Genomic DNA, 23,116 nt, shown 5'->3' on the forward strand with positions numbered 1-23,116 from the left:
TATTAAGGCTTGTTTTTACGACATTAAGGCTTGTTTTTGCGCATTAAGGCTTGTTTTTACGCATTAAGGCTTGATTTTACGACATTAAGGCTTGATTTTGCGCATTAAGGCTTGATTAGGTATTACTATTAAAGGTAGGTTTGGTATTAATAAATAAAAAACACGCTTAGTGGAATAAAGGAATTTTATTTTCTATGACACATAATTTATTGTTTCCTCCTCTATAAGCATCGAGTTACACATTATTTTTCACTTACAAAATATTCATTTTCTTAGTTCATATCGTGAGTATTGGTCACTCATATATTTTTACAGGCTTAAGATCGTTTTTTATAGTCGTACACACTCTGGGGGGATTATTCCTACGATTTGCGAGTTTAATGCTCCTAATAGACTCTAGCCCGAGCACGCACAATGAAAATAATTCATCTGGTCTGTTATTTTTCATGAATCTCAAGGGATCCCTTTCTTATTAATATTTCCCAAGTATCTGCATATCTTTAATTACGAAGAGAACGCTAATCACTGATCCAATATTCAATTATTATCGATTTGGTTTATTTTCCTCTTGGAAATCCTTTGGGGATCAACTGCATCTAGAATTTGATCAGTTCTGCTGTTATTTGTAATTTTTGTTTGTTATTTACAGTTAGCAACGTAATGTTTGTACGTTTTGATTATTCAAAGAAACTCTCTCGATCTGCGACGATTTACTCGTTCAATCACGAGAAATAATTCGTTTGTGCAATTAATGGGGACTTATCTAGTCTGGCAGTTACTCTGAGACAAGTGGAAAATCAATAAATTCAAAATATTTAATTGGAATGAAAAAAAGGAAGATCTTTGTACTTTCCCATGTCCCGAGTGTATCAGGACATGGATTGAGCAGCCTGCATCGATTCATGATTTAAAACAAATAAAATCTCAAAAATAAGATCATATAAAAACTAAACTCTGCACTTCAGACAACATACCCTATTTCAAATAGGTGGCACGGTAAATATTTAAAAAATATTGTTCATTTATTCTCTGGAATTGAAATAAAGAAGATAAGACGTGAATGGAGTAAATTAAAAAATAGGCCAACATTTCTATCACTTGAATGTCAGCTAAAACAATTGAAATCATCACTTCGGGGTCATTATTTCAATTGCTCTGAGCTCGATTAGTTCTCCAGAGATAACGAGAGAGAGGGATGTATTTTTTTTCATCCAAAAATTGCACGAGAATATGCGCATAAAATTTTAAATTCATAAAATCGACAGTTTAATAACGGACCTCAATATTTTATTCTCCCAAAGTCGAGTAAAAAAACAGACACTTTATATTTGAATTAAGGGAGGGGAGGAAAATGAGAAAAGGAGGTTCATTTCACCCACACGGTCCAATTAGCCTCCCCTTCCCCTAAACGACAGATTTTGTTTGTCCAGTTATTAATCTGTCGAATAAAAAAAATATAAAATGCTTACAGTCTCCGAAATATTGAAGAATGAAATAAAATTCCTCTCGGTGATCCCTGGACGACGACCACTCACCTCCAATTCAAAAGCCTTTAGAACAGGAAGAGAGTGGTCTGCCTTGCTTGCTACTTGGTAGCCTCTGGAGGGCAGTCAGGCTGATTATTGGGATGAGCAGCGGTGAAAGCTGGATGATTCTCGAGATGGCGATCGACCCTGAGAATAGTTGGAAATGGTCTGAGATCGACGTGAAATCTCCTGGCGTTGAATATCTGGGGTACGAGACAGCAGTCAGCGATGGTGATGTCATCTCCAACGCAGTACTTTCCAGCACTCGATGAGAGTAATTTTTCAACAGCAGTGAAACCTCTGGTGATCCAGTGCTGTGCCCACTCTTTCTTTCTCTCCTCACCCACGTAGATGAGAACAACAAGATTCTGGAGAGGTTGAATTCCACTGGATATCACTTCGCATATCTCTCGAACTCGTGCTCTCTTGACTGGATCAGCGGGCAGGAGGGGCCGGTGGGGTCTCGTCTCCTCGAGATATTGCATTATGTTCAAGGATTCGATAAGCGTGTGATTGTCGATGTGCAATGCTGGCACCTGCTCCATCGGATTCACCTCACGGTACTCGTTGCAGTGCTGTTCACCACCTGATTTCACCAGACTCACTGGTTTTATGTCGTAGGGTATCTCCTTCAGGTTCAAAGCAATTCGCACTCTCCACGAACAGGAGCTCCTCCAGTATGAGTATAAAACCGGCTATGAATAAAAAAAAAAAAGAAAATGCATTAATTACACATCTTTATCTCCTCACTCAAATCCCAAAACTAATAAACACCACAATTATTTACCACAATTATTTCATTCGAATTATTCCTTCTCCAGATTTTTTATAACAAATTCTGGAGTAAAAACAATAGTACGTAGAGAATGAACGAAAATAATGTCAATTTACAATGGAAAATCCCACACTGCCAGATTTATCGGTATTTACTCCATATTCTAATATCAAGGTCTCGATAACAATAATACAAAACCAGTTCTCCCCTCAAATATCTAGAATTAAATTCAAAACAAATGGTTTGGCACTTCCGGATGAAAAAAATTGTGGAGTAATAGAGTTGCCGGGCAGGCGGCCATACAACCCCCGAAAAAAAGGTGTAATGAAACCCCTAGAGATTGTACTTACCTTCCCCATCACGGACATGTCGCACCGCGATCTTAAAATATTGGACGGATGAACCTCTGGTGCACGAGTGAAACGTCTATTTCCCACTGGCCAAAATCCCGCAAATCCGTATTTTTTTTCGATATATATATATATATATATATGTGATTTTTTTTTTATTGCAACCCGGTCAACGCGCGAAATCACTCCTTCCACCTTTTATTCGATTGCCAGACGTCCCCTACCCCCACCCCAATAGCGTTTTATCGCTGGAAGCATTTCGGCCAATCCCCAACTACTTACCGACTATTCAATGCCGTAACAATCCCTCGGGTAATTACCCCCCCAATTAATCACCCGTTAAATCACTAAAAAAAATTTAACTTCCATCTGTCGTCCCAATTTTTCCCAGGACTCACTCTCAAAATTCCCCGATGGAACTCTCCAGAACCTCTGGAACACTGGAACCATCGGAGGAATTTGGGAAAAATAAAAATACAAAATTTATTCCCCAGAATTTTTGACGTTCCTGAGCTCCAGACAATGAGACTAATCCTATCAATTAGTTAGTCCTCGATATTACAGGAGTGACAGATGGAATTTAAAAAATTTTTATCTCATTTTTAAGCCTTGGGGAATACCGTTAAAATGAGAGATAATATTGAAAATTTCACTCTGCCTATTTTTAGATATTTGAGATTCAATCCGGAATTGTACTGCAGGTTAGATTCGAAGATGTGGCAACAGTGTCAGTGGCTTTGAGAGAGTCAAACAAGTTTCTCCCGTGATTTTATAATTATCGAAATTTTTTTGGGTTGATTCGTGAATAAATTATCGCGGGAATGTTTTTTTTATAATCATTTGAAAATCGAGTTTTTCATTGGATGCGTCAGAGAATTGTGAAAGGAAACGAGAAAAGTGGGAGTACAAGAATTTGTTTTGGTTAGGTTTGTCGTTATAAAATAGCAAAATGAGAAGGTGGCTGAGAAATTTCGTCAGGATCAAGACGAATCCCATGGAGAGTAAATACGCAGCTCAGATGAAACTTAAATTGAGTACCCTATATGGTTTTGCTGTTTATAATGCCTTCGGAATATTTATGGTACTTCTTGTTTACAATTACTATCCCATGACTGCCAAAGAAAAAAAACAACAGGGGCGATATTATGCAAGGTTGTGGCAGGGAGACGATATCACTGTTTACAGAGTCGATGGATTTAAAGTCATCGAAAAATATGAAGTACGTAAAAAATTAAATTGTAATGAAATAACAAATTGTACTTACTTTTTCAACTTACAAATTCGCTGTGAATTCCTCATTTTTTTTCTAGATCGAAGGAACTCCAAAGCTGATACCACACCCCTCCGAGCTCCTTGACGACGACTCCACCGGAGCTAGTGCTACATAATTACTCTCAAACTGACAAAATCCTTTATTTGTAATACTTCAGTGTCTCAACGATTGTAAATATACTTTACAAAAATATCTCTCATTCTGTTCCTTAATTCACGGTAAGGATCGACGAAGAGCAACAGCACCAGAGGTACCACTCTCTGGATTAAGCTCCTTCAATCTCTGCTCCATTTCGCATAAAAGGGCCGACCTGAAATCACCAATAAAAAACCAATTAACTAATTAATTAATAGGATAATAAATTCGAGGATTACCTGTACTCCTCGTATCGCATCACCACTTCCTGCAGTTCTTGTTTATAGAGTCTAGTGAGCATTGCATTGAAGCAGTCGAGCTCAGGGAGACGAAACAGCTCCCAACGGAGTTTTCTGTCGAGTGCCACTGATGCCCTGGAGTAGACGTAGAGCCAGTGGGGAATTTCCTCGTTGAGATAAGGATTTGCGGGAACGAGAACACTGTGAGAGTGGAAATGAGTGTGTCGAGGAGGTGATACCACTCGGACTGCCTGCATTTCTAGGGGATAACAGGGATGTTCGTACTGAGCCTGTCGCGTTATGTGACTGAAAAATTCAATTAATAATTCATTAATTGTCTACAATAATCATAATTACTCTTATGAGACAATTAAATCACATACTTGACGTAATAAACTCCATACTCAGGTGATTCGATCCTTTCCCATCCAGTGGGAAGCCCCTCCTTCTCAAGAGGATGGGACCAGTGGGTTGTCTTGGTGTTATGATCGATGTAGTATTTTCTACCCCTCAGGGTGAAATCGACAGACCATCCTGGAGGTAGTGGCAGCTCTGTGGGTTGCTCACTGCGAGAACTCGCCCTCTCCGACTGCGATCTGCTGTACTGGGGGTGCCTGAATGGCTGATTGAAGTCCTCGTAACCATTGTCTGTGTCAAAAGGCACGTATGGCATCTGGGGGGTCTGAACACGGTCCAGGTGATACTCTGAACCCGCGTACTGGTTGACGTATGTGTGGGAGGCAGCTGGAGACAGACCTGGAAGGTACAGGGGTGTCACTGTACGCGAACCCAGGGATTCCGAGACTCCTGGGGCCATCGATAAACTCGCGAATCTGAAATTAATTTTAACCAGTGAATTAGAAAGGGAGAATAATTAATTTTTATTTGAATACACTATCGAAATTTTAATTGACAGAAAAAATAGATCGTTCACCTCTGAGCTAAATCAGGGACTGAACTGTTAGGTGTATATTTTCCCTCATGACTTCCTAAACCCACTGCACTCATTGTTGTTTTGGTGTTGCCAAATTTTTGCACCATACTCGGCTGTTGGGGTGATGGCTAGAGACGAATTGTTTTTTTAATTAATTTCAAACTCGAGAGGATAGGAATTGTGGAGAAATTAATAGGTCACCATTTGAGGGGGCATTGTCGCCTGATTATTTCTCCTCCTCTTATGTCTGTTGGGCTCAGTCGTCCAGACATTGATAACTAAAAATAACAATTCCCAGAATCAAAAATTCAACTTAAAATTCAAATAATAAGACGAGACTTAACCACTAACTTGGAATTTCCGGTGGTGTTTCTTTCTTGACATATTTCCCAACTACACCTTCCTTAATTGTCCGCAAATCCTTATTCTTACGTGAGAGCATTTTTCCCCGAAACGTCAAAACAATAATGTAATTGAATGAAAATTAAACAGACGTTGGTGTCCCGAGACTCTCAAACGCGTCCTCAGTCTTCCATATTCTCAAAAATCACGAATCTTTGATTAATTCATTACCCCAACTGTTCCAACAATATTTCTATCCAATGTTTACGGAATTATGCACACAAAATGCACCAAATTTTACCTCGCGATCCATCTACCGCCCTAAATTGTAACTAAAACCCTCAGACGATGAAACAGTACCTCCACTACCGCCATTCACCCCCAAAAACCCTAGAAATCCCCCCAAAAAATCCAAAACTCCAAAAGTCGTCTCAAAAACACCAAAAAACCCCATGAAACCCCATGAAAAACCCTAAACCCCACCCACTCCCTCCCCCACGACAACCACCCCAACATCCCCACATCCCACCCCAAAATGGGGAATTTCATCCCTTGAATTTAAAAACCGCTACTCCGAAAAGACACGTGTGTTAAAATAAATGGAATTTTAAAAAACCGGCGACAGCCCGCCAAAAAACCTCATCAAATAAACCACCCGAAAACCCCCGACAGCCACCGAAAACTAAAATCCCCCAAATTTCCAAATGCCATAATTTTTTCATGGAGAAAAAAAAAAAAACCCAAAACTGCAAAGTGGCAGTTGCAGCGCGCCATGCCCTCACCGAAATCCGCCATTTTACGTCTAACTCTTGAGTAATGACGTAGCCCCATTGGGTGTGTGTACTAAATTCCCGAATAATTCCACTCGTACCTCAAAAATTAACGACGAATAATCCCGATCTATTGGTGTTGATTGACCCCAAATGTCCTCAAATTAACGTGAAATTCAATCTCTGATGTCGGGTGCTGGTGAAAATACGGATATTCACCCATAAATAAATTTTCCGAATCGACAAAGTTAAAAAGGCCACAAAAGCCATCGGGTTTTTCACACCGGGGCGGGGGGACTTGTGAGCCCTAAAGAGAGAGAGAAAGAGTTTTAAAAAAAAAAAACGAGAGTGATAGACAGAGAGAAAAAGGAGAGAAAGAGTGCGTGTGGAGGAAAAAGGAAATCCAAGGGGACACGCGACGGTCGCTGGAAATTGCGAGAAAAAGACAGAGAGAGAGAGAGAGGGGAAAAAAAAGCTCAAGCTAAAATCTAAAACTCCATTTTGTGTTGTGTAGAGTGGAAAATAGGGGATTAACTGACGGTGAGGAGTTTGTGATTAAATAATATCGATAGGGAAGAGGAAGGTGAGGCAACGGGTCAAACGGTGAAAACGAGAATTATTATTTTTCAGTGTTAAGCCATTGAGTAATCGTGGAATAAAAGGTGGTTGAAAATGAGCGAAGAGAGTACTCCCCGTACCCTATACGTGGGTAATCTAGATATATCAGTGCACGAGGAATTACTGTGCACTCTATTCTGTCAAATAGGTGCTATAAAAGGATGTAAAATAATACGTGAGCCTGGTAATGATCCATATGCCTTCGTTGAATTTACTAATCATCAGTGTGCAGCAACGGCACTTGCCGCCATGAATAGGAGACTGTTCCTCGAGAAAGAGATGAAGGTTAACTGGGCAACTAGTCCCGGTAATCAGCCAAAACTTGACACAAGCAATCATCATCACATATTTGTCGGTGATTTGTCACCTGAGATTGAGACACAGACACTCAAGGAGGCATTTGCACCATTTGGCGAGATAAGTAATTGTCGTATTGTACGTGATGCACAGACACTTAAGAGTAAGGGATACGCGTTTGTGTCGTTTGTTAAAAAATCCGAGGCTGAGGCAGCTATATCTGCTATGAATGGACAGTGGTTGGGATCACGCAGCATCAGGACAAATTGGTCGACGAGAAAACCACCACCACCGAGGAGTGAGAGACCTAGGCATGCTAATAACACCAAGCAAAACTACGAGGAGGTAATTTATACCTTATTTCATTATTCATGCCTTTATATGGGGTACAGTGAAATTTTTCACTCAATCTTTTTTTATCCAGATTTTTGAGAGCTACAAAAATGGTTATTACTCTAATTTCTGTATTTGGATTGGATTCCGAGATATTCCTCGAAAACCCATCCAAGTTTAATTGTGTTACTGTATTGAGTCTAGGGTTTTTTAGGAGTACCTTTGAATCTAGAGGAAATGGAGAATTTTGTGTGGAATGTTTTTTGGAGCTCTTGAAATTCTCAAAAAAAAAGGTCCAATCAACATTTCGCTATCTCCTTTCGGTACAGATTATTTGGCGTTAGTTTATTGATTAAATATTTTGTTAATTGAAGTTTTAATAATTCTCAACAGGTGTACGCCCAGAGTAGTCCAACCAATTGCACAGTCTACTGCGGTGGCTTTACAAATGGCATAACGGATGAATTAATAAACAATACATTCTCACAATTCGGTGTAATCCAGGATGTTAGAGTATTCAAGGATAAGGGTTACGCTTTTATTAAATTCACGACTAAAGAGGCAGCGACACGCGCCATCGAGGTTACCCACAACACAGAAATAAATGGTAGTATTGTCAAGTGTTTTTGGGGAAAGGAGAATGGAGATCCTAACAGCGTTGGACCCAATGCCAATCAACAAACTCAGCAGGTAAAAATATTTTCAAATCAATGATTGATCGACCCTTCAACTCTGACATTCTATTAATTCAAGTTGTTTTACTTGTGCCCATGCGAAATTCATCGCACAATTCATTTTAATCTCCCCCCTTTCTCTTCCTCCTCCCCCTTTTATCAAACAACCCTCGCCCCCCAAAAACTCAATTAAACTCGCAACTGCAGTTGTTTCCAAACGTCTGAGTTAACGGTATAGTTAATTCGTGTGTCGAAAATTCAAATAATTCAACTGACGTTATGAAACTTTTGATGGAGAGTGGATCGTCAATTTATCGGGGTAATTGAAACAATTTTGACGTATACTAATTTGAATTGATGACAGGTGACATGTGGCGCGGGACAGTACTCGTATGGATATGGACAGCAGATGTACTGGTATCCACCGGGATATCCCCACATGCAAGGACAATTCCTCCAGCCTCAGTACTATGGCCAGTACTATGGCCAACAGGCGCCGTACATGAATGCAGGAATGAGGATGCAAACACCAGCTGGTGGTACTTGGCAGCCAGGTCAAGCAACAGCCTCACCACAGGCAGGATCAGCTCCCATTCAACCTGGTCAACAACCAACAATGGTGGCCTACACCATGCCACAATATCCCACGCAATGAAATACGTGAGACCAATTTCAATAAAGTAAAGATAATGGGGGATAAACAAACAAAAAAAAAAAGAAAAAAAAAAAAAAAAAACAAAAAAAAAATAAATAAACCTTTTCGACCATGGGGACTTCTTCAGAGCTTGACATGATTGATCATTCATTTTTCTCGATCAAATTCACGAAGAACACGCACTTGACTTCTTCTTCAGCAATCAGAGACAAATCCTGAACCCTTCGTTTTACCAATTTATTTTTTTCTTCTCCTTTTTTTTTCTTCTATTTTCCGTCAGTACTTTGACATGTTCAGGGTTCGTCGGTGGAGATATTTTTTTTTTCATGCTGAACATGAAATTTTGTAAATTTCACCGGGTTGATCCTGTTTTATACACGAGTAGTTTTTGAATTAGTGAAAAGCCATTGTTACTGTTTCTAATTAGCGTCTTCCACATAATTGTACAATTTCTAGGGTTCGAATGAATTTTCCACAATTTCACAATAAATGATGATTTGTTAATCAGGCGTTTGTACATAAAATTGTTTCGAAATCAATTGGTATTAGCCACCGACGACGTGAGAAGAACTCCCCAATGATAAAAAAAAAAGAAATGAAAATTTAAAAAAATGCAGGAGGTGAATGGAAGAATGAAGAATGCAAGGGTGAGTGGATCGAATGAACGCATATGACGAGGAAAAAGGAAACGAAAAAGAGATAATTGCGTAAAATCTGACAAAAACTGATCAGCGGAGCAATCGACACGAGGGAATGTTATATAAAGCGAGAAAAAATAAATGAAACACGAAGAAGAGGAAAATGATAATTTAGGTACGGCAGGGCGTGAGACCCGCGACAATGCTTAGGTTAATGTTATCTTATAATAAAAAAAAACAATGAAAAATGGCAAAAAAATGAACTTGTCCATTGAAGGAGAAAAAAGGAATAAATATTTAAAATACACGTGGTATTTTTTTTTTATTATTCAAATTCCCCTGATTTTGTACTCGATGAGGGCAAAAATATCTCCTTCTGTCCTCATCGTTTTATTCGTAAAAAGCATGAACATTGATAATCAATCACACAATTATTTATTAATCACTTCACAAAGAAAATTTTCTACCCAGTGACTCTCTAAACCTGACAATTTACATGAATTATTCATTATTAATTAATCATCGTGGAGCACCAGCAACTAGACTACGTCAATCTGTCTATTAATTAACTGCTGACTAGTGCTCAAGTGAATTCCATTAGTCGAATAATAAATTCGGTAGTCGAACTATTAAAACGACGCCTCTACCAATCAATGTCCCTTATTTTACTTATTTATTTGCTGTTATAAAAGTAGCAAAATAACAAGATCAAGGCTGAATTTTTGTATCGATAATCCGTCGAAAAGGCGATTTATCCCTCACTGATCATTTCCCTCCTCTTCTCATCGATTCAATTATTTCAATTAATTCAAGTTATTCATGGACATGGTTTTAATAATGAAAATTGCATCGACAGATACCGTCAAAAATAACAGAATTTGTCGATTGAATTTTCACGTGAATTTCAATCGTCAGCTGTCAATCGTAGCCCTCAAAAATACAAATTGAGCGTTTTTATTCAATGGATAGTTTGTTATCTATCTCAAGGCGATTCACCTGGCGAAATAAAGTGGAAGGATTCTTATGTACATGATAATCATCTTGAAATATCTCAGGAAGTCTTGACCCAATGGCCTCAACAATCAAAATACGAAGCATCGAATCAACAAAAAAAAAAAAATATTCAAAACCAAAAAAATTTAACTCTTTATGTTACAGCCTTGCATTTTGTACTCATTTTCATGTTGCATAGCAATAATAGCGACTACTAATTGGAATAATCAATTGATTAACATTATCTTCGTTTAAAATATCACATTCACAATCTGTCAAGTGTCACTTGAGTAATTGAATTTGAATGCTGACGTACAATTACAATATTATATTCAAAGATTGTCTGTAACAAAGTTGACTAAGGAGATTACCTCCTTAATCCACCCAATTACAAATGATAAATTCCCTCGTTTATTGAGAAATGGAAATCCCTCACATACCGCGCATACCGAAACGATTGGAACAACGAATTCACTAGGTAAACACAATTAATCTCAATCGGATAATCCCACGAAAAATATCGCTCCTGAATTTAGTAGCAAAGTGGTAAAGTAAAATAAATCTTGCTGAATATCGATTTATCTCAAAAACAATTAACCTCAGAGTGAAATATCAAAAAACATTTTTCATTAGAAATTTATTCAGCTGTAAAAAAGCCTTTTAATGTTTCCTCTTTAAATGGATAGTTATCGAGATAATCAATAATTAATAAACAATTTTTAATTCAACTTCCCTACTGAATCTCCCCGAGAGGAAAACAATGCGAAAAAAAACCACAGAATTAACATCGAAAATTCGAATAAATAATTTCCTACCCGTCAGCCATTCTTTCGTTGTCGGAAAAGCCAAAAAATATTAACACCCCCCAATTTCCCTGGACATGCATTTAAAATCGACCAAGGATTTTCAAAAATCGAAAATTCTGTTTTCCAAATTGAATTTTTCTGATCTCTCATTTTATCTGATTGACCCCATCTAAACCTCAACAGAGGCTACCCATGGGCCCTTGAAAGGGCCCTTCATGAATCAGAGACTGACGTCTCCATACTCGAGGCTCCATTTTTCGTACCCAGCAAGACTCATAGGAGAGACTGACCTCCTGATTCTCTTTAAAGAGTCTAAAAAATCCTTCATAGTGATATTCCTCACAAGATTAAGATCAAGTGCCTTGACCTGTTCTGGATTGAGTTCCCTGATGGGTCCAAGGGCAGCATCCTTAGCCAACCCAGTGAGATCACTGCCAGAATAGCCTTCAGTGAGACCAGCGACTTCCTGGAGTTCCTCGTCACTCAGTGGATCGCTGTGTTTTCCCAGGAGTCGTTTTATGAGCACAACTCTGGTCTCTAAATCAGGCAGAGTGACGTAAACCCTTTTGCTGAATCTCCTGAGGGCGGCTTCGTCGAGCTCTTGAGGTCTGTTGGTGGCAGCCATGACGAGGATCCTCTCGTCAGGACTACATGGCAGTCCATCAAACTCCACCAGGAACTCAGTCTTCAGTCTCCTGGATGCCTCGTGCTCGTTATCCCTCCTCTCGCTCAACAGAGAATCCACTTCGTCGATAAAAATAACAGAGGGCTGGAGCTCTCTGGCAATAGCAAAAAGTGCCCTCACGAGTTTTTCACCCTCACCCACGTACTTGGAGGTTAAACTCGCTGCTGATATGCTGAAGAAGGTGGCGTTGCACTGAGTGGCAACAGCCCTGGCTAGAAGAGTCTTTCCATTTCCTGGGGGACCAAACAGCAATAATCCTCGAGCTGGTGTTCGTAGGCCTGTGAATAATTCTGGTCTCAACGAGGGAAGAATCACCATTTCCTGGAGTGCCTGTTTAGCCACTTCCTGACCAGCTATGTCCTCCCACTGGACTGCTGCACTACCCTCCAGGATTTCATCGAGAATAACCTGTGCCAGTTTTGGATCCACTCCTTTCAGTAGAGGCACTTTTCTAGGTGTTCCTCTGGCAGAGGACGTGGCACCTGGAGTTCCTGGTCTGCGGATCGGTGAGGACGAGCCAGGAATTGACAGCTGGCGACGGATTGATGGAGGCGTCGAGGATGGTTTCAATGGCGCTGTTCTGTGGCAGGGAAGAGCTGGAGAACGACCCATGCTTCTGGGAAGTGTCTGACTCTTCGTTATTGTCGCACCTGCGTGCCGTTTCCCAGGGATCAATTTTCGCCCTGAGGCTGTGAGAAAATAGTTTCAAGTTAGAGCCTCAATCGCGGGGAGGTATTTCCAACGTTTAAATTAGAGATGAGTGATTAGAATTATTGAAATTGTATTAATTTAAAAAATCGCAGTAATTTGAATAGCAAATGTGTAAAAATTGGAAAAAATAAACAAACTCAAATATTAATATGAAACAAATTATATAGATATATATGTATATAGATGAATAATTAAAATTTTTAAGTGTATCAAATATTGGACTAGCTCTTTAATGATTCCGTCATTCTAATTATACATATATATGTATATATTTACAGATTTTTTTATTCACTTGATGGTAGATTAAATTTTGTTTATATTCCTACTATAGAATGAAGAATAGCAAGTGTTCCCTCACTGTTGAAGAGTGTCTTGGACTAAATGAATTGGTTCTGTGCAATTTTTGTAGAGTCTTATCTTGAATTTATCTTGACGAGAAGTACTGTACCTTCAGAGGATCGCGAGGTATATTTCCCTGGCCTCTCCATAGGTCTCACATGTGTCTGTGTACTTTGTGTCGTATGTATTTTATTTTCCCTACTGTTAACGTCAGTCAGTGGATCAAAACGTGATTGATTTTTAATATTTTTTCTCAGTCTCGTGTGATTAATTCCATGATAATTAGAAGTTTCATGAGGAGTCCCTTCAGCCTGTGTTTCCCCTCTAACTTCCAGTTTTTTCAGTGCACAAACACTTGCTAAGGAAAAATAATTGAAAAAAAATAACGATAATTGCCATGCTTATTTAAAAAAAAAAAAAGGAAAATAAATACGACGAGTACGACAATTAATGGATAACGAGGGAAAAATAGTACCCAAAAAGTCGAGTCTGTCTTTGGCCATAACGAGATTCGCTCTCATTTTTTCATTGAGCCTCTGAGCACGTTCGTACACTTCTCCACGACCTCCATAACACTCCACAGCAACTCCCTTCTCCAGCTCGCCAATACCTTTTTTGTAAAGTTCTATGGCCATCTCTTTGTGTCCTAATTCGTAGAAAAAGGAGATAATCAGAATGAGAGAGTGAAATTTCTGTAAAGATCCTTTTTACAGCTCTGAATGAGCTCAATAAAAAAGTTCAATACAAAAATTTCATTGCTTGTTTGGAAATCAATGCCAAACCTTCATTCTCCTCATCAATCTTCAGAGCTTTGCTGATAAATTCAAAAGCCCTCCTGTGATGATGCTTCTGCTTGGCCAAAAGAGGATCAGCAGGTCCAGGACCAGTCCTCCTTGGCAAATGGGCCATCTCCTCCTTGCCAACAACCAATATATCCTCTTTCAATTCCCTCTCGCTTCCCACAACAATTTCCAGATGACACTGACCCCTGGCAGCAGCAGCTGCGTGCCTCCTCTGAATCAGACGATTCGTCGATGCATAAATATATTTGAAAACAATAAACAACTGGTAGAGAAGTGTTCTCAGGACATTGAAGAGTAGAATAAGGGGAAACGAAACAACGTAGAGATTTCTCTTGTGCACAGATGGATCTGGCCCATCCACAATGTTTCTCTGTCCACTGTACGTATTTATCGTTGTTACAGCCCTTCCTCCGTTTTCACTAGACGTCACACGCAAATTTTTCGGCGTTTTCTGCCCTGATTTACGTACAGAACGACCGCCATCATTGTAAGACATCTCCCAATCCACCAAACCCCCTATCAGCCCGAGAAAAACCCACCAAAATTATTTCAACACTTGAACTTATTTTTATGACCCTCCACATGGCCCGAGGACCCGATGGGAGGACAATCGAAGGACCTGGACGAGTCCAACAATTTATATCCCCCAAATTACCCCAGAAAATCACTTCAATTTGGAAATCAGACTCTCATTACCATAAAAAATTGTCTCTCAGGGTAAAAATCCTGTAAAAAAAAATAATCTCGACCTAATCAACATCTTCTCGATCTCTAAAAGATCCAGGACGACAGAAATAATTCCGAGGAATTATAAATGACTCAGGACGAGTCTATTAGCACACACGAAATTAGGAATAATTTGATTGACGTAAAATAATCAGGTCTTCACTGTTTGGGTTTCACTGTCGTACTGCCGTGTTTTCCCCTTGGAAAATACCAACACGCAGGGATATCGATTGTGTTTGTAACCCCATGAAAATACCACAGGCATTGCGATGGTTAAATACCAGTGCGCAATTGCAAAAACTCGAGAGATCCTCAAGTGATTACTTTGACAACTCTGCGCACTAGACTCCGAAGGGATTACAAACTCCCACCCAAAACCCTGGAGAATGTCGAGGATAATGTCAACGAGGTTTTGCACGTCTGGGGGAACTTCAAAGGGAACACGACACCCAGGAATTTCAACTTCAATTTTTCCTACATCCTTTTTTCTATTGTGTTTATAAATCGCGTGGAGAAGAGAGGTTTTTACCTTGGGCGGAAGCTCTGGGGGTCGACGGCCCCTAGAATACGAGTTTCGATTGATTTTTCTTAACTTTCCTGGGACTAATTAGACTTTAAAACAGGCAATCAATTAATGAAGAACTCACGGAATTTGAGGTTATATTTATAATAACATTCTGATCATTCTGATATTTTGGACTGACTGAAGGGTTGGGAAGGCAGGGACTCTTGTTACCCTCTGTAGTATCAATTTTTTCGAATGATTTTATTTGAAAAATGTCGAGAAATTTATCACTATTGCCCCACCCAACGATAAAATCAAATTTCAATCCCTAATTCCAACGAATTTATTAATTTACTGCAAAACCTGACACTCAAATTTTTTTTTTAAATTTACCGCCAAATTTACCGCCCCTTCCTAACTTCACCCATGGCTTCGATATGAATCGATATAAAATAACTTCATGACGCAGTGCAGCGCAGTCTTGCGGGATTATAAGCCGTCCGAAAAAAAATTTGTGAAGAGAGAGAGAAAAAAAAAACTACAATCATAACCGCGTCACCAGGCATTTATTTTCACGTTACCATCGGATAAATTATACACCGAGTGATATACTATCACATTTCCTCGAGTTGAGCGTAAGGTTTTGCTGAAAATTATTGAGTACTCGTCTTATCGCAAGCCCTGAGAGTGGGGGATAATAGCAAAGAACGATTATGTCTTCTTTGAGTGGCGATGAGAATCAAATCGAGGATAACGAGCCAGGTATTTACACCGTTTCCAAGGATATCAAACAATCCACTAATCATCATCGATGATTATTTATATTGCGTTATTGAAATTTATTTAATTATTCAACAGTTTTTTTAGCATGGGAATGCGTTTTCTCCTAGTTTGGATATTAGTTACCCGGCATTGCGTGTAACAGGCATTATCACGAGGTCACGATAAATAACCGCCATTAATATCGTCGCTATAGGTCATTTTATTGGTGTTAAAAATGATGTTGTAATTGGTTTTTTTGCCATTTTTCATGGGATATAATTGTGCGGTTGTTTTTAAGTGAGGAGAACGAGATCAGGACGTGCACTTAAAGCACCAGTGGCAACGCCGAAAAAAACACCCGCCAAGAAAACAGCTCGAGGAAGAGGTACCAGACGGGGGGCTCAGGAAATTGACAATACTGACGTGAGTTTCTTTTTTTTTGTTTGAAAGTTTAGACTTTGTACTTCGAAGACATTGAATTTCTCTCGTGGACTGCTGACAGATTTACTTCCACGTGATTAATATTGAATTTAATTTTGGGAGAAATTTTCATTGAAATTTTCATTGAAATTTTCATTGAAATTTTCATCCAAATCAGGTAATTGTTCAAATGAATTGAGAGTTGTCTTGTTGGACAGGAGAATAACCCAACGATTGTAGAAGAAACTGACGAGAGCAGTGAAACTGGTGAGAATGGTATGCAACAATTGACTGGGCAAATGGTGGAGAATTTTGAGGAGGAGGTGCCAGCCCTTCAGGTAGAACAAGAGGAGTCTCAGACAGCAGAAAATTTGGATAACGTACAAAATGTTCAGATGGAACAAGATATTCAGGGAGTACCTGAACTAGAAGCTCCACCTCCACCAGTGGTAACCACAGCCACCCCTACAACACCAATTCTATCTACCCTGAAGATAAAAGAGATATCCCAGGTGGTAGAAGGTCCTGAGGACAGAGTCATCACCCTGGAGGAGGACAGTATACAACAAATACTGCAGACTGATCCTGACACCGTGGAGGAGGCAATAAACGGTGGTAATACCGATTCAAATCAGATTATGGACTTTGGGGACGTCATGGAGACGATAGCCTCAGCAGAAATTCCCCTGTTGAATGAAGAAACTGGGGGCGAGGCCAAGGAAATTAGCGAGTCTATGGAGGTCGAGGCATCTGCACAGCAAATTGCTGATGCGGTTGATGATATTGTGGACGATTCGTTCGAGAAAATTGTCGCTGAGGAAGTATCTACTGTCGAGGGGGAAACGAAGTCTGACGAAAATACTGGAGAGGGCGAGGGGGAAATAAAGAAGAGTGAACCTGATACTGAAGCTGTCTCTGAGGATGAGTTCCCCACAGAGACTCCAGCCAAGGTACGTAATAACAATTATCAGTTCATCAATGGAAGATCATACTCCTCTAAATAAAATCCTTTCCTTTTTTCGAATGTAGTATATATACGATGTGGAAGATATCTCCGATGATGAATTTATCCCCAATGACTTTGTCCTCGAATTACCTAAACTCCTAGAAGCAAGTTCCCCATTTCCTTATCCTCAATATTAAAATCCACTAGCTAATGAATCAATGGTGAAAATGATTTCGATGCAACAGGAGCCAGAAACCGAGGCAGTGTCGGACGAGGAGCTGCCAGCAGCAGCTCCAGCTGATCTCGGTGAGACTGAATCGGTCTCTGAAGACGAATTGCCCCCAGATAGCGAGAAAAAACGAAAGGCCGCTAAAACAGCTGCCAAATCAGCGGAGAGAAAAGTCAAAGCAGACACTGGAGCTAAACGTAAATTGAATGCAGAGGGAGAGTACGATCCCAATTCACCAACCTCAGAAACAAATGAAGAGACACCCGCCAAGAAAGTGGCTCTGGAAGTGGAGGCAGAGGCTGATGATAAACCAGAGGTCAAACCAGCCTCTCCTAAAAAAAAGACTCTACCAGAGCTCGATAAATATTGGAAAGCCGTTAATGAGGATCCCTCCGATTTTACTGGATGGACATATCTACTGCAGTATGTTGATCAAGAGGTGAGTACTCATTAAAATTAATACTAATACCAAATATTAATGATAATCATCGATGAATATCGCAGAATGATGCGGAAGCCGCACGTGAAGCGTACGAAAAATTCCTTGAACGTTATCCCTATTGCTACGGCTACTGGCGAAAATACGCCGATTATGAGAAGAAGAAGGGAAATCCGGACAACGTACAAAAGGTGAGTGAATCAATAATGCCCCATAATACCTTAAAAATAAATCTATATATATGATTATATGGTAACCTCAAAGAATTTTTTTTTTCAACAAATCTATAATAATTATAAAATTAATTAACGCAAATCTACTGAAAAATAGCTCGAGTTAGGAAGACGCGTGGGCAGTGTGCACGCACGTAAATATGGTATTCCCTTCCAACAGCCTAGCACGTCTTGTGGCACCCATACAACTCTCTTCGTTTTATCAATTAGATAAAATACTAAATCCCATTTTATATGGGACTTATTGATCTCTCGTATTAGAAAATTACCATCAAAGTATTGAATGAAATTACCATATCGTTATAATCGTATATATTTTATAATTGAAATACGTAAGAGCTTTGTTTTGTTTGACAAAAAAAAATATGATATTTACACCAATCGAATTTATTATTCGTGGCGATCTTAATTATTGTGTGGTGTTTGTTATTTAATTACTGTAAGCATTTTGTACACGTAGCCAGCTGCGCAAAGTATTGTAATATAATGTTTTTTATTAAGAAAGATATTAAGTATTTTCTTACGATATGAATCCTGTGTGAAACGGTTTATCACGTGGCGTTGTAAAAAAAAAAATAATATTGAGTTTAAAAAAACGAAAATATTGGGAAAAAGAGAAAAATATTGAGTCGAGGTACTTAGGACACGCATACGTTGCCGTTGAACCGGTCTCCAAGGGCAATAATGGGCTGTGTGAAGAGACAGAGGCACCCTCGAATAAGGAATCACTCCCTGAATCTCTACAGGTGAATGCACTATTGCTCAGCAATCTCTGTGTTAACTATTTCAATTAATTTATTTACAGTTGCGTGACTTTTTAATGTGAGTATTAAGAATTAAGAATAAGAAACAACATGATATAAGAAATATACATTTAAGAGATGAGGCACAATATGCTTACGAGAGCTAATTTAGGTACCAGTGGCCAATTGTCATTGCGATTGGCTTAATTCAGGCTCCATTTGTTAGTGATTAGTTATTAATCATTATTAAAATCACAGGTTTTCGATCAAGGATTGAATGCTATTTCGCTCAGTGTCGACTTGTGGCTCCATTACATCAATCATTGTAAGAGTGTACATGAGAAGGACGAGGCCAAGATGAGAGAGCAGTATGAAAGGGCCATTCAGGCATGTGGTTTGGAATTCAGGTGATGAGAGTTGATTAAAAAAATTTTCCCCATCGTGAATTTGCCGATTAAAATATGAAAATGAAATTATTCCGAAGATCTGACGGTCTCTGGGAGAGCTACATCAAATGGGAACAAGAGGGAAAACGTCTGAGCAGAGTGACAGCCCTTTACGATCGCCTCCTGTCAACTCCAACATTCGGCTATATGAAGAATTTTCAATCGTTCCAAGAATTTGTCTCTGCCAATCCCCCCCAGCGCATTCTAACAGTGGACGACTTCCTGACGATGCGAGCAGAGGTAAAAGTCCTACTCAAGTCAGACGAGACCCCAGGAGCACCCCCAACAGATGACGTACCACCAGGTGAGGAGCCAGCAGCCCACGAGATTCCACCAACGGACGAAGAGACACGAGTAATACGAGAGAAAATTATGAGCAGCAGGCGCAAGATGCACAAGGCAAATGCAAACGCTGTTGCTGCTAGAAGAACTTACGAGGAGGGAATAAAACGCCCTTATTTCCACGTTAAACCATTGGAGAGATGCCAGTTGAAGAATTGGAAAGAGTATCTGGACTTTGAGATCGAGCAGAAGGATCAGGACAGAATAATTATTCTTTTTGAGCGTTGTCTGATAGCTTGTGCTCTCTACGATGAATTTTGGTTGAGATTTGTAAGGTATTTGGAATCCCTGACTGGAGATAATGCTGAGAAAATTCGTGACGTCTACTCGAGAGCCTGCACAGTCCATCACCCTAAGAAACCAAATCTTCATCTACAGTGGGCGACCTTCGAGGAGGGCCAGGGTAATTTTGACAAAGCTGCTGAGATTCTCGAGAATATCGACACCGTCATGCCAAATCTGCTCCAGGTTGCATATAGAAGAATCAACCTGGAGAGACGACGAGGGGATCTCGACAAATCCTGCGTCCTCTACGAGAGTTACATAACAAACAGTAAAAATCGAACAATTGCCAATAATATTGCTGTCAAATACGCAAGATTCCTATGCAAGTGTAAAAATGACATTGATAAAGCTGTCAAAGTCCTGCTCAAGGCCACCGAAAAAGACAAGGATAATCCCAGGCTGTATCTACAGCTGATCGATCTCGGGTTACAGAGAAATCCTGTCGATACACAAGAGGTCGTGGGATACATGGACCTGTTCATTGAGAGAGAGCACGCTGACCTAGAGCAGAGAGTACTCTTCGCTCAGAGGAAGGTGGAGTTCCTCGAGGATTTCAGTGCGGACATAAAACAAGTGCTCAAGGCACACGAACAGTTCCAGAAGTGCATCAAGCAGGCGAAGGAGAGAAAGAAATCGAAGAATGAGGATAATAAAGTGTGAGTATTTCGACAAGTGGAGCAATTGGAATTTTTGTAAAAATTTGGAAGTCAATGTTTTGTTTTCTCAATTTTGGGTTTCAGTGATTCATCACCACCGAAGAAGGGAAAGACCTCGGATACATCGAGTGTACCACCTCCACCAACAGCGAGTTCCCAATCGAGTTATCAGTATAGCAGTTCAGCTAGTGGTCCCTATCAATCACAACAGCAGTTCCAAAGTGGCCAGTATGGCAGTCAGAGTGGATATCAACAGAGTTACCAACAGTATCCACCCCCATCAGATCCTAATTACGCTAATTACCAGAATTGGCAGTACAGCCAGAGTGGTCCACAAGCATATGGACCCTACAATCAATGGAGCTCGTATAATTATTACTAATTTGTGTCTAAAACCGTTGCACATGAATGAACATTTTACAAATCACTGTCAGTGATTCAATCGAGTTACAGTCGAAATATTTCATCGACATTGACACGCGGCTCGTGCTTTTACATTGAACGCTTAATGATGAGAGCAGAACGAAAAAAAAAAAACATTTAATTACTTTTCAGATATTCTTCACTCGATTCCAACCGTATGATTATCATTTAACGTGTGATAAGTTACGATTTATTTCATCCATTCACCATTTTACTTGAATATCAATTCATTAACTTTGAAATTAGTGATTCTCTGTCTAGTTGTACAATGTACCACGAATCTGCTAATAAATATTTTAGAGATTCACTGCATAAACATTCTCTCATTTAATTAAGACACAAAACTGCTATTTTAATAATCATCGTCTCCTTTATTGAGTACAACAGTCAAAAATATATCCTACTTCAGTTAGTAAATAATAAAACTGCCCAGAATGGTCGTATTTCAAGTCCACAAAAAATCACATTCGAAATTAAAAAGATACTGATAACCCCACGACATTCTTTGGCACGAAAATAAATAAATCTTTATAACTAAGTATTTAGATTGTAAATAAGATATAAAATGTTGAGAAATCTCAAAAATTGTCAATCAGTAGCCAATTGGTAAAGTCAGATAATTCATGTTTTACGATTCCATTAAATTCCACATTATCTAGAAAACGATTAGCTCTACCGAGTAAACACATAAAGACCGTTTTTATGGCCTCTTTAATCGCCGACACAAAAGTTCCTCAGCGTTTCCTCTTTAAACTAACCATTTCCGAGATAAATTGATAACTACTATAAATTTTAGAAGCAATTCCAATGCGCATTAAACTCGACCATTTGGCTCCTAAAATATCCATTAAAAAAATAAAAAATTATTGAAAAATCGCAGCCCCTATGCAACAATAGCACTGGAGACATCAGCATTGACTCCACAGGATCCATCGCCTCTATAAATCCTGTAATATCCCTGCTCGCCCCACCTCTTTCCCCAGCTGTTTTTCACGATCCAGTAAGGTATGGTTTTATTAAACAGAGGATACTCGTGGATACCGTATCCCACGATGAGAACCCCATGATCTAGACTACCAGGATCGCACAGTAATCTGAAGGGATGGGATATCCCTCCCATGTAGAACTGCATAGCATTAGCATTAATTCCAATGGCCATTGGTCCATTCTGGACGAGCCATTGTGCCATCTCTGTCTCATTGGAGGTGATATTGACAGCTGACACGACCTTCACCGCAGCCTTTTTCTCCAAGAAGTGGCATTTCTCGTCCTCCCCGTCGTAAGGATAATCATTCTCCAGCTCCAGTCCTCCCAACTCCTCAAGAGCCCGATATGCATTCTCCTGAAGTCCCCCGTTGCATCCCTCGTCCAATTTATCACAGTCCACAAGCTCCTGCTCGGACAGCGATAATAATTTTTTGTGTTTTATCGCGTACTGTCCTTCGACGTTTCCAGTAACAGAGAATGCCCAGCAGGAGCCACATGAGCCCTGATTCTTCACTTCAGTCACGACATTGTAGTGTCGCCAGTCGAATTCCAATGGTAATTCGATGTTTGGAATTGTTGCTTTAGCCAGGGGAATGTTATTTTCATTTTTCAAGTCTGGACGGTACCCCAGGTGCTTTGTCCTAAATTCGTTAGGAGTTAAATCAGCGAATATCGTAGGCCCATAGACAGCTGTGCCCTGCTCGTACTCCTGAAGATTCTGAGCTATCTGCATGTTCTCCTGGAATATCCTGAATCTCACTGCACGTTCTTCTTCGGAGGAGTAGATTTTATTGTATTTTTTCTGGAAATTGGTGAATTTTCTCTCATCCTCCAGCGGCTTCGAAATGCGCAGCATCTTCTGGGAGTAGTTGGCGCCCTTCAAGGCTCTTTTTCTGCGGGCAGGCTCGCACGTCACTGTGATTTCTTCAAAGTTCTCCCAGGGTTTAGACCACACGTTGATCAAGCAGTCTTTAGGAACACTGTCATCCACCAACAGACAAGACTCGAGCCCTGGAGTCCCTTTTGGACAATTGCTCTCACCGATCTGCACTTTGATCTTATAAAGCGATCCCGCCAC

General features: G+C 39.8%; 7 protein-coding genes across 11 annotated transcripts in view; 3 read left to right on the forward strand and 4 right to left on the reverse strand.

The window, feature by feature from the left end:
* Nucleotides 1-170: 170 nt before the first annotated feature.
* On the reverse strand, nt 171-2,852 carry LOC105270290 (probable maleylacetoacetate isomerase 2). Its single transcript, XM_011311131.1, has 3 exons — nt 2,652-2,852; nt 1,470-2,221; nt 171-596 (listed from the first exon to the last, which is right to left on the reverse strand). Exons 1-2 carry the CDS (start codon nt 2,667-2,669, stop codon nt 1,586-1,588), a joined length of 654 nt encoding a protein of 217 aa, XP_011309433.1. The 5' UTR covers nt 2,670-2,852; the 3' UTR covers nt 171-596; nt 1,470-1,585.
* Nucleotides 2,853-3,220: 368 nt separating this feature from the next.
* Nucleotides 3,221-4,116, forward strand: LOC105270289 (uncharacterized). The gene is made up of 2 exons (XM_011311130.1): nt 3,221-3,870; nt 3,962-4,116. The coding sequence occupies exons 1-2, from the start codon at nt 3,601-3,603 to the stop codon at nt 4,037-4,039; spliced, it is 348 nt and encodes a 115-aa protein (XP_011309432.1). The 5' UTR covers nt 3,221-3,600; the 3' UTR covers nt 4,040-4,116.
* A 10-nt stretch (nt 4,117-4,126) lies between these two features.
* LOC105270288 (protein salvador homolog 1) lies at nt 4,127-6,005 on the reverse strand. Its single transcript, XM_011311129.1, has 6 exons — nt 5,584-6,005; nt 5,434-5,510; nt 5,233-5,360; nt 4,682-5,131; nt 4,299-4,604; nt 4,127-4,234 (listed from the first exon to the last, which is right to left on the reverse strand). The coding sequence occupies exons 1-6, from the start codon at nt 5,672-5,674 to the stop codon at nt 4,138-4,140; spliced, it is 1,149 nt and encodes a 382-aa protein (XP_011309431.1). The 5' UTR covers nt 5,675-6,005; the 3' UTR covers nt 4,127-4,137.
* Nucleotides 6,006-6,330: 325 nt separating this feature from the next.
* Nucleotides 6,331-9,634, forward strand: Rox8 (TIA1 cytotoxic granule associated RNA binding protein Rox8). Of its 2 annotated transcripts, XM_011311128.1 has the most exons (4): nt 6,331-6,884; nt 6,975-7,604; nt 7,986-8,282; nt 8,631-9,634. In XM_011311128.1, exons 2-4 carry the CDS (start codon nt 7,017-7,019, stop codon nt 8,919-8,921), a joined length of 1,176 nt encoding a protein of 391 aa, XP_011309430.1. In that variant the 5' UTR covers nt 6,331-6,884; nt 6,975-7,016; the 3' UTR covers nt 8,922-9,634. The 2 variants fall into 2 exon arrangements, with proteins under 2 accessions (XP_011309430.1, XP_011309429.1); XM_011311127.1 differs by having other exon boundaries at nt 6,332-7,604.
* A 1,231-nt stretch (nt 9,635-10,865) lies between these two features.
* Nucleotides 10,866-15,307, reverse strand: spas (spastin). Of its 3 annotated transcripts, none has more exons than XM_011311126.1 (5): nt 15,152-15,307; nt 13,876-14,107; nt 13,569-13,739; nt 13,203-13,451; nt 10,866-12,732 (listed from the first exon to the last, which is right to left on the reverse strand). In XM_011311126.1, the coding sequence occupies exons 2-5, from the start codon at nt 14,000-14,002 to the stop codon at nt 11,579-11,581; spliced, it is 1,701 nt and encodes a 566-aa protein (XP_011309428.1). In that variant the 5' UTR covers nt 14,003-14,107; nt 15,152-15,307; the 3' UTR covers nt 10,866-11,578. The 3 variants fall into 3 exon arrangements, with proteins under 3 accessions (XP_011309428.1, XP_011309427.1, XP_011309426.1); XM_011311125.1 differs by having other exon boundaries at nt 13,876-14,412; XM_011311124.1 differs by lacking the exon at nt 15,152-15,307 and having other exon boundaries at nt 13,876-15,126.
* A 299-nt stretch (nt 15,308-15,606) lies between these two features.
* On the forward strand, nt 15,607-21,367 carry Prp39 (pre-mRNA processing factor 39). 2 transcript variants are annotated; one of them, XM_011311133.1, is made up of 9 exons: nt 15,607-15,889; nt 15,986-16,103; nt 16,188-16,312; nt 16,528-17,259; nt 17,501-17,923; nt 17,989-18,114; nt 19,158-19,306; nt 19,384-20,628; nt 20,713-21,367. In XM_011311133.1, the coding sequence occupies exons 4-9, from the start codon at nt 16,588-16,590 to the stop codon at nt 21,008-21,010; spliced, it is 2,913 nt and encodes a 970-aa protein (XP_011309435.1). In that variant the 5' UTR covers nt 15,607-15,889; nt 15,986-16,103; nt 16,188-16,312; nt 16,528-16,587; the 3' UTR covers nt 21,011-21,367. The 2 variants fall into 2 exon arrangements, with proteins under 2 accessions (XP_011309435.1, XP_011309434.1); XM_011311132.1 differs by lacking the exon at nt 15,986-16,103.
* A 32-nt stretch (nt 21,368-21,399) lies between these two features.
* The window catches only part of LOC105270293 (uncharacterized), a 6,418-nt gene continuing 4,701 nt past the window's right edge, over nt 21,400-23,116 (reverse strand). Inside the window, exon 3 of the mRNA XM_011311134.1 lies at nt 21,400-23,049. Coding sequence (XP_011309436.1) covers nt 21,935-23,049 — 1,115 coding nt within the window. The 3' untranslated portion in view covers nt 21,400-21,934. The remainder of the gene's footprint in view (nt 23,050-23,116) is intronic.

The sequence above is a fragment of the Fopius arisanus genome, unplaced genomic scaffold, assembly GCF_000806365.1.
Source record: "Fopius arisanus strain USDA-PBARC FA_bdor unplaced genomic scaffold, ASM80636v1 scaffold00083, whole genome shotgun sequence".
NCBI classification, from domain to species: Eukaryota; Metazoa; Arthropoda; class Insecta; order Hymenoptera; family Braconidae; genus Fopius; species Fopius arisanus.

Excerpts from the sequence above, each read along its gene's own strand:
- LOC105270289 (XM_011311130.1), top strand. The coding sequence starts at position 3,601 with ATGAGAAGGTGGCTGAGAAATTTCGTCAGGATCAAGACGAATCCCATG. Across the intron at positions 3,871-3,961 it reads AAGTCATCGAAAAATATGAA|ATCGAAGGAACTCCAAAGCT; the intron begins GTACGTAAAAAA and ends TTTTTTTTCTAG.
- LOC105270288 (XM_011311129.1), bottom strand. The coding sequence starts at position 5,674 with ATGCTCTCACGTAAGAATAAGGATTTGCGGACAATTAAGGAAGGTGTA. Across the intron at positions 5,511-5,583 it reads AACACCACCGGAAATTCCAA|TTATCAATGTCTGGACGACT; the intron begins GTTAGTGGTTAA and ends TGTTATTTTTAG. Across the intron at positions 5,132-5,232 it reads GTCCCTGATTTAGCTCAGAG|ATTCGCGAGTTTATCGATGG; the intron begins GTGAACGATCTA and ends AATTAATTTCAG.
- Rox8 (XM_011311128.1), top strand. The coding sequence starts at position 7,017 with ATGAGCGAAGAGAGTACTCCCCGTACCCTATACGTGGGTAATCTAGAT. Across the intron at positions 7,605-7,985 it reads CCAAGCAAAACTACGAGGAG|GTGTACGCCCAGAGTAGTCC; the intron begins GTAATTTATACC and ends AATTCTCAACAG. Across the intron at positions 8,283-8,630 it reads CCAATCAACAAACTCAGCAG|GTGACATGTGGCGCGGGACA; the intron begins GTAAAAATATTT and ends AATTGATGACAG.
- spas (XM_011311125.1), bottom strand. The coding sequence starts at position 14,392 with ATGTCTTACAATGATGGCGGTCGTTCTGTACGTAAATCAGGGCAGAAA. Across the intron at positions 13,452-13,568 it reads AGACAGACTCGACTTTTTGG|CAAGTGTTTGTGCACTGAAA; the intron begins GTACTATTTTTC and ends ATTTTTCCTTAG. Across the intron at positions 12,733-13,202 it reads TACCTCGCGATCCTCTGAAG|CCTCAGGGCGAAAATTGATC; the intron begins GTACAGTACTTC and ends ATTTTCTCACAG.
- Prp39 (XM_011311132.1), top strand. The coding sequence starts at position 15,841 with ATGTCTTCTTTGAGTGGCGATGAGAATCAAATCGAGGATAACGAGCCA. Across the intron at positions 18,115-19,157 it reads ATCCGGACAACGTACAAAAG|GTTTTCGATCAAGGATTGAA; the intron begins GTGAGTGAATCA and ends TTAAAATCACAG. Across the intron at positions 20,629-20,712 it reads AAGAATGAGGATAATAAAGT|TGATTCATCACCACCGAAGA; the intron begins GTGAGTATTTCG and ends TTTGGGTTTCAG.